The sequence below is a fragment of the Gavialis gangeticus genome, unplaced genomic scaffold, assembly GCF_001723915.1.
Source record: "Gavialis gangeticus isolate Ggan-Ray unplaced genomic scaffold, GavGan_comp1, whole genome shotgun sequence".
Classification (NCBI taxonomy): Eukaryota; Metazoa; Chordata; order Crocodylia; family Gavialidae; genus Gavialis; species Gavialis gangeticus.
The window spans coordinates 1,090,978-1,100,421 of NW_017729031.1; the positions used below are offsets into that span (position 1 = coordinate 1,090,978).

The 9,444-nt window shown below is 42.1% G+C and overlaps 1 protein-coding gene across 6 annotated transcripts in view; it reads right to left on the reverse strand.

Moving 5' to 3' along the window:
* PKP4 (plakophilin 4) overlaps positions 1 to 9,444 on the reverse strand; it is a 245,731-nt gene that overhangs the window by 9,566 nt on the left and 226,721 nt on the right. For all 6 annotated transcript variants that reach the window (XM_019522356.1, XM_019522358.1, XM_019522357.1 and 3 more), the window contains exons 16-18: positions 5,794 to 5,989; positions 3,711 to 3,795; positions 3,467 to 3,584 (exon numbers count right to left, since the gene is read on the reverse strand). In XM_019522356.1, coding sequence (XP_019377901.1) covers positions 3,467 to 3,584; positions 3,711 to 3,795; positions 5,794 to 5,989 — 399 coding nt within the window. The remainder of the gene's footprint in view (positions 1 to 3,466; positions 3,585 to 3,710; positions 3,796 to 5,793; positions 5,990 to 9,444) is intronic.

Consider the following 9,444-nt stretch of genomic DNA (forward strand, 5'->3'; position numbering starts at 1 on the left):
CACTGCCATACACACAGACCCCCACACCCACACCTCCTCACACACCCCAACCACCCTGCCCCTACACACAGATCCCCACAGACTCCATACCCACGCACACCCCACGTATCCACACACACACCCACATGCTTCCTCACCCCCACCTATCCACCCCCCGTAGACACAATCACACCTTCCTTCCCACCCCACATACCCACACACTTACAATCCCCACAAACCTATACCCACCCCGCCACACTATACAAGAGTAAGGCTTCATATTATGCTATTATATATGATCCCCTCTATGTACACTGCACAAACACATGTAAACCAGGACAAAAATATTTTTTGAAATCAAATTAATGAACATTTTATAGTTTCATAGTTTTTAGATGTTCACTTTTTAGAATATAATTTGGTGGTTTTCTAGTTCGAGCTGGCAAACCCCCTTGCTGAAAGAAGTACTTCTGGGGGCAAGGGGAGGGACTTCTGGTGGCAAAGGTCGGGGTTAGGTGATGGGACTTCTGGTCACAAGATGGCGACCGGGGTGGGGCACCTGTCAAGGGACAGTGCTACCCATGCATCCCTCGACAGCTTGCCAAAACACAGTAAACGGCCGTGTGTCCAAAATAATTCCTGCCTCTGTCTTAGGCTTTTCTCAATATTATGTCTCTGTCCTCTCTTTCAATACCTACAGGGTCAAATTCATAAGAATGGCCTTCTAAGAGATACTGGACGGGTTCATCTGCCATCATCCTAGCTATATGCCCTGTTTAACAAAGAGTCTGGGGCTCTCTCTCACTTTAAGAGAGCAAAAGCCCAGCCAGAACACTGCTTTGGAAGCAGGGGACAACTGCAGCTAGGTTGCCATAGAGACTGACTGATTACATTAATTAGGAGACACTTGCAGGCAACCCTGAGGAAGTCAGTTGACCGGAAAGGCAGCGGGGTCTGAGAGAGAGAACTCTTAGGGATCCTGGTTTGCTCTGATAAAAAAATCCCCAATTTTCAGGTTAAAAAAGTAACCCAAAATCCACATTTTTCCATGGTTAAAATGAAACGCCACTAATACATAGTGGTGTTTCATTGTGATAACTGAAAAATGTGGATTTTGGATTACTTTTTTTAACTTGAAAATTGGGGATTTTTTCAATCAGAGAAAACCAGGATCCCTACCAGATGAGGCAGCCCCAGAGGCTGGCCAGGCAAGTCTGGCTATGGAGCTGAACAAGAAACAGCTCTGTGGAGGGGCCTGTGAATTAGAGGCAGACTGAATGCACTAGGCCCAAGTCAGCTAGAGACATGAGGGCTAGCAATGGAACTAGATCCAGGATTGAGCTGGCATTTTGTTAGAGTCAGAAGGGCTTGTGTTTGTGTTTTGATTCCAGTTTTGCCTGGTGGTTTGGGAGGATCATGGAAGTGTTTTAGGAGGTCCCATTGCACCTGCAGGAGGTGTGCAGCAGCTGCAGAGCACCTGAGAAGGGTAGGACTGAGACTTCAGGGGCAAGAGGGCCCAGCGCCTGGGCAGGGCAGTGATAGGACTTGGAGCCCAAACAGAGAGAAAGCCTAGAGAGCTCTGCTCAACAGCCCAAGAAAGGAGCAGAAATAAAGGTCTTGTAGGGCCAGACTAGGAGCTGGAAACCCGGAAGCTCGGTTTGGTCAGTGGACTAGAGCTAGGGGGGTCAGCAAGAGCAAAAGGTTGGAGGCCAGGAAGGCTGAAGCCCAACACTTGAATGGCAGACTCACTCTAGGTCCCTCAGGAAGCCTCCCTCCTTTCCAGACAATAACATCAAAGGCATGGCAGGAAAAGTAAAGGAGGTGAGGGCCCCTAGAGCTGGAGCTGGGGCAGGCATTATGGAGCCACAACTGCACCTGGGACCTGCACCTGTCACACGCTGCCAATGAAGTTGCTGGGATTTTACTGTTTACTATGCCTAGTCCATTATAGACCTCCCAAAGTTGAACATAGCAAATATCCATAAAGTAATCTCCCTAACTAACTCAAAAATTTGCCTCTATTTTATCTTTTACGAGTATTTTACTGTCTTTTTCCATTTTGACAAGTACCCAGGTCTCTCAGCCACATAAAATAATAGGTCTTATTGTGGTCTTGAATATCTGGACTTTGTCTTTCTCAGTATTTTGGAGATAAAAATGTTCTGCAGAGAAAAGTAACAGGCACTGCTGCTTTGCATCTATGCCTTATTTTTCTCCCTCACCAAAATGTTATTAACGCTTAGTGTTTCTAAGTGTCTAAACTGTCAAACTTGTTGATATCTATGGTTGTTTGCTGCTAGGTTAACTTGTCTAAGATGCTGCCTTACAATCATGTATTTGCTTTTATCTTCATTTAGCTTAAACTGTTATTCTTATTTCTTAGACTTAAGTCATCCTTTGTACCATATCTTCTGTCTCTTACAACACTGAGGTTATCAGCATATACAAAAAGCTGGTCCAGGCTATATGCCTCCACTCAGTGCTAAGAAAGTCATAATTACTGTACCACTTTTTCCACAGCCACATTAAAAATACTGATGATGCTACATCTCTCTGCTTTAATCCCACAATGATTAAGGGGCTGAGTTCTCAATCCTCACTTATACTCTTGTCTTTTGGGCCATAAAACAGAGTTGTTTCATGGTAACATTTTAGGAGGGATTGCAAATGACTGTATTAATACTTGATATTTTTACAAAAAGCTACTTTGAGTAATACCAGAAACACACACAGACTGGGCAACACAGGGCAATTCTCCTTTGTCCTTTAGGGAAGAAACTATATCTATTTTGATATTTGGACAATGGCTAGGAAGCCCAAACCCAGTTCCCAACTGGGGTCTCTACCATCCTATAGTATAAATATTAAATGTATGTTATATACATATAATACCATTATTATAAGGCTGTTTTAATCTGTTCAGTCAGACTGACAGTTTAACAAGGACAAAATGTGCATCCAGCTTCCCAATAATGCATCTAAAATCACACAAACATACATATATGTTCATGTACAAATACAGGTAAGAAATGGGACATGAAAATGTGGATCCTAATACTCCCAGCCTGGGACACAGAACAAAGCAGGAATTAAGTTTTCTGTTTCCTCGTCATTTACTGAGTTTAACTGTGACAGATCCCTTGGGCTGGTCTTCTAGCCTACTAATAAGATAGTGCCTGAACCTGGAGGGAACCTCAGGTCTGGTTTTCCATATTGATTTCAAGTTCTGCACACAGTCTAGGCATTTGTGCATCTGAAAGGACAAGACTAGTGATTAATAAATAGAGTTGACAGGCTCTACAAATAGTACCCATCTTTTCCTGTTCATAAGGAAAAATATGGTTGTGACACAGGGGATGTCCATTTCACAACGTAACAGCAAATAAATTAAAAGCAGAGTGCAGATTTTCAAAAGAGGAAACAAGGTCCCCCATAAGGGGCAAAGTCCCTCAGCAAGCCTGTCCAGAAAAACACCAAGGATACTGACCTGACTGTATGATAGGCGACATCTGCTGATTGGTTGTAGACAAAGAAGGATGTGATTTGAATCGGTCACGCTCTAATGTTGATACTGGTGTAATAAAATGACTCTGATTCCACCCATCCTGTGAAGTGGCAGCAGAACCGAATACCAGAGTGAATTACATTTCATTAAAATAAATGCTTTCAAATCTTTGTGGAATGATTTCCAGATGACTGCTGATTTTTTCAGATGCAGTGTTGTAATTTACCTTTTTATAAATGCTACGGAGGTCTCGGTATTGCCATAATGTATTCAATACCTGGGCTGCTGCCTTGACCACTTTCAATGATGATCTAAGAAAATAAAAAATACCGTTATAATGTGTAGTATGTAAAGAAAGTGCAAACAGTGCATGTGTGAATTTCACTTTGATTTGCTACAGCCATGAAATAAACCGGGGTAATTTCAGTCTAATTCCCAGTGAACAAATGCATATCAACATGTTGACACCACCTCTGGGCCATACTAACAAGCACTGCAGTGAAGTCCAACAGGCTGCTCTATGTATGCTGAACTCAGAAACAGATGCAATGCATGACAATAAGTGTGCCTAGACTGTACTGGTGTGAGCTCAGTTCTGCCCCCAGACAACTATATTACATCTATTTTGGAGTTGAGTACATGTTAGGTGGATGCGCTGTGCTTCACTGAGCCGCTTCCTAGTGCAATTTAGAGGCAAACCACAACTACTAGGGGTCACGGTGATAGATCTCAGCAAAAAGGCTGGTTTACAACTACACAGGCATGGCCATTACACTTATGTTATGCCAGATATGATTCCTCCAGGACTGTCCTGTAGCACATGGACAGGTAGGGTGGGGCAGTTAGTATAGTTACTGCCTATGCTGTACCAGTTCTGTGGAATAACATTAAAACAAATAATTACAACTCTATTACACCTGATTTAAAGAAAATCATGAACAAAGAGAAAGGTAGGCAGGACTTGTAGCACCACCTTGTAAGGTTGCCAAACACCCCTGCCAAGACCCTGTTTTCAGTCACTTACAATAAGTCTGTCAAGTGTTACCCAGTGGACTGAACTTGTCCCTGCTATGGATCTGGGCATTCAGTTCAGCCTGATTTTTTAATTTCAGCTAAACAATTCCACCACTTCCAAAATGACAGCAGGGGAAACCCATTGTTTTGACTGTTTTGTCAATGGTAAAAATGTTGGCAACCTGTTCTTTGAAAAGTGCTAGTACCCCTATAAGTAGTGACTTCATTGTCAATACTTACAGGGGTACTAGCACTTGTCAAGTTTTCATTGTCAAGATTTCATTGTGGTTAAAGTATTTGAATGATATGCTGGAGAACTAGAATGGAACCTTACGGCGGTCCTATGTGAAGCTTTGTAAGTCACTTAGAATACTAACTCTACACAGATCCATCATTTGTTAGATGCCTGACTTAAGAGACTAAGGTCTGATTTGCAAAAGTGCTTGCAGACTCTCACCTCCAACTGAAATCAATGGGTGCTGTTCTTGACCACACAAAATACTGCAGCATACTAGATGTTCTGAAAAAAATCAGGTCCTTGGGCACCTGAGCAATTTGGGCACCAAAAATAACTGAATGCTTTTGACATTAACTTGACTGTGCCTACCATGGATATTATGAACGTTAATTAATGTTTATGACATACTCAAATATTATATTTTGAGTGCAATGGAAAATCTCTTGAAGAAACTATACGTTTTATATTCAGAAGAAGGTTTGAATGGTGTAGTAAATAAGGTACAGGGTCAGTGATGAGAAAATAAAAATAGCTCACTAAGCACTATTTATTTTCACACTGACTAAAGCAGCGTGCTGCTGAAAGCAGAGGTTCATGGGATTAGCAACTATCACAATATACTAGTCTGGAGAAGCTGAATTAAAGTCACACAAGCAGCCTTAACTCTGCAGTTTCTTAACTTGTGGGTGCTTGACATTGCAACTCACAATGTTCTATGAACAGAATGCAACAGAGGGCTGCTATTTTGTTTCTAATGGATCCAATTACAGCAAAAGCCCTCACAAGCTTTAGACAGTATCCTGGTCTGTACCCAGTATACTGTGCCCTGAGAAAGACTGGCAGGACCTGGATGGAAATAACATTACAAAATGAAACAGATGCCAAAGAGCCTTTTCCCTTGCCTAACAGGTTGCAGCTGTGGGAGACTACTAGTCTTATCAGCAAACCAGGAATGTGGTAATGAATCCTTTTTCTCTTTAAAATTCCCTTTCAAGTGCTTTTTAAATCTGAAATGGAATAAGAAACATTTCACTCGTGAGCCCTGCTGCTGACTTGCCTGTCACCCCTTCCTTTTGTTATGTTCACAAGTTTTTCTATTCCTCCTGTGTCAGCCAAAGCTTTGGCATTTTCCATGTTCTTACTAGTGACCTCATGCAAAGCACAACAGATTGCTGCTACAGTCTCATCAGACAATATGCTTGTGCCATTGCTTCCTGGAAGGCGATTCACCAGATCTCGCATGGCATATTTACCTACAAAGAACCACAAATAAAACCAAGTTAGAAAATGTGCTTTCTATTTGTATTTAAAACATTATAAAATCAGTATCTTGACAAGAAACATACAAGTTTAAAGGCAATAACAAAGGAATGTAGAATAAATACCACCAAGTTGAATACAATACTAATTCAAATGGCACACAGAAGCAAGAGAAAATATAGTGTTATTTTCTGAATTACAATCGGTTCTTTTTTCCTACTAGATTAGAGAAAGGCTGATTAAATAAATATCATGGGAACATGCCAATAAACACAGAGAGACTCAAATATGTATGCTTATTTATTTAGTTAGGTTTGCTTTAGCTGGGGTGTTTTACACCAAAAGAGAAACAATGTTCCAATAACACTGTTTATGAATCTTTTAGAACAACTTGGGTCTTAGGGGAATGCACAAGAAATATATAATCTTCTTCAGGCAGGGTTTGAATCAATGGATCTTTATTGGCTGATCACACTTTGCTCTCAATTGTTCTAAGTTAAAATGGTTGGAAAATGACGAAAAGGGTAAGAAAATATTGGACCTTATTATCATTTACTTTTGTCCTCAATTCAAACACTATCTTAATTGTTGACAGATATTATTAATTGGAAAGTCTTTACACTTTTAGGTAGACATAAACCTGTACTTTACTAGTAAATAGGTTTTGTCCACATTATTCTCCCAACAGGGCTCTGTTGACTATGAGGTGAAAGATCACCCCTTATAGACAATGTCATTCTGTTGTCAAAGTCCCCCACGTGGATGCAGCTCTGCCTGTGGGAGATGGCTCCTGTCAGCAGAGCTTCCGTTTTGGGGAGGTAGCACCACTCTGGCAGCAGCAAAACTCCTCCTGCCAATGGAGCTGTATCTGCAGTGGAGGCCCAGGTACAGATGCTCTTTGTAAAGCAGCAGCAGCCCCCAGAGCACAGAGAGACTCTCAGTAATTTTGAAAGTAGTTCTTATAGATGTTTTCTTCACCTTGCTCCTCATCCACAAAAGATTAGATCTGGGCTCTTTCAGATTTCAATTACTGCCTAACAAACAAGCATAGTCACGTTGCAAACAAGGGAAATTACTAAAGCTAAAGTCAATATTTTTTCTGCTTAGCCCATGTTGATAACTGAATGGCTATTAATGGATTTTATTGAAGACATTTATATATAATGGTGAATAATGGATAAATAATGGATAAAACTTCACACAAGGGCTTTAACTTTACATTTACATACTGTACCTGGGGAGAAACCCTGATCCTTAACCATAAAGAAATGCAACAAAAAAAATAAGCTTTTTGACTCCATTAAAAAAACACAGCAATTATTAATAAAAATAACAACAACTTTGGATACAGAGGTGCTGACATTAACTGTCTTGCAAAGACTGAGCAACATATCATCAGATGGTTGCATGTTTAAGACAATGGCTGCTGTGATGTGGAACCATCTCCTGTGACATTTGTCAGAGCCCTCTGATGCCCACTTTAAAATAAAAATACATTTTTTTCCTTTAAGATATTTTTTAAATATTTGTATTTCCAGAATTTTCTTTACGAAATCAGACCTTCCAGGCCTGAGGGAAGCTCTTCTCGACTTAGGTGCAATCTACCCTTCCTTTCACTGCTTGTGAACAGGGAGGTATTGTTGAAAATGTGAAAGTAGAAGGTACCTTGGGTTACACAGAGTTCAAGATCCTAAAGGGAGGAAGGAAGAATACCAGAATAAAGACACCGGACTTCAGAAAGGCAGATTTTGATAAACTCAGGGAACTCTGGCAGGCAGGATCCCCTGGGGGGCAAATCTGAGGAGAAAAGGAGTCCAGGAGAGCTAACTGTATTTTAAGAAGGATCTTTTAAAGGTGCAGGAGTAAGCTATTTTGAAGCAGTGGAAGAATAGGAAGTGCAACAGGAGACCAGACTGGCTAGACAGCAAAGTATTCAATGAGCTGAAACTCAAAAAAGGAATCCTATGAAAAGTGGAACCTTGGTCATAGTACTAGTGAAGAGTATAAGAGCACTGCATGTGTGTGCAGGGAAAAACTAGGAAGGCCATGACACAATTTGAGATGCAGCTGGCAAGGGACATGAAGGCAATAAAAAGGGATTCTAGAGTAAGTAGGGAGTCAAGAGTAAGATGAAGACTGTAGTAATAGATCCCTTACAGAATGCAGGAGGGAATCTAGGTACAGATGATACAGAGAAGGCATAAGTATTTAATGCATTTTTAACTCTAGTCTTCATAAACGGGGGCAGTCACTAGATGACAAGTGCATTTAATAGCAAAGATGGGGATGTTGACAAACAGCCTAGAGTAGTAGAACAAACTAGGGATTACTTAGAGAAACTACATGCTTTCAAGTCAGTAGGGCTAGATGGGATGCACCCTAGGGTATTGAAGGAATTGGCAGAAGGAATTTCAGAGCTATTAGCTATCCTCTTTGAGAAGTCAAGGATGTCAGGTGAAGTCTCAGATGATTCAAAAAAGGCAAATGCAGTGCCCATCTTTAAGAAAGGTGAGAAGAAGGATTTGAGGAATTAGATCAGTCAACCAGACGACGCTGATGCCTGGAAAGATCATGGAATAGGCAGGTCCTCAAGGAATCTATTGCAAAGTGCTTAGAGAACAAGATCAGCAGAGAACCTGGTTTTCTTTGTTTAAAAACTGAGAATTCTCTGATAAAAATGGCAAATTCTCTGATTAAAACCCCCGAAATCCATGTTTTTCCATGATTAAAATGAAACACCACTATATATATAGATATCAGTTGAACACAATGTTTTATTGATATAGTTACAGTTTTAAAGCAATTTGGAAGCCTATCAATGCCTCAACCATTTATAATAAAATACATTCTAAATACTGTACCTATATATTTTGGCATTTGATTTTAGTTTTTTATCACAGAAAATCAGAGCTCCCCTGCCACCTTTGCTCACCAGCACACAGGCCCAGCTGTGGCTTTGGGCCCCACTGCTTTGTGGTGCTGAGCAACTCTGATATGTTGGTGCTCAGCCCCTACTGTTGCCCCTCACTTCAAATCCACAGGCCCCCAGCCTTGCTGGTGGCCCCTTACTCCTGACCTATAGCCCACCGCCCCCTGCCGGTGCCCCTCACTCCCCACCAGCAGCCTGCCATCCGCAGTACTACTAGTGCCCCTCACTCCCGGCCTGCAGCCCCTGCCCCCTGCAACCCTGCCAGAGGGGACCCCCAGCTGCCAGGGCTATGAGACCAGGGTTACGGGACCAGGGCTAGGGCCCACAGCTCCCTGCCCCCACCCCCCAGCAGCACCCAAGCCCCAGCTGCCACCTGTGGGAGATGGCAGCTGCTGTGGCCAGAGTGGAACCATGCTTCCCACCACCGCTCCCAAGGGCCACACGGACAGAGCAGAGCCTGATGTGGGGGGGGGGGGGGGTTGGAAAGGGGGCGCCTTTTTTGTGGTTTGGGGCCCCCTT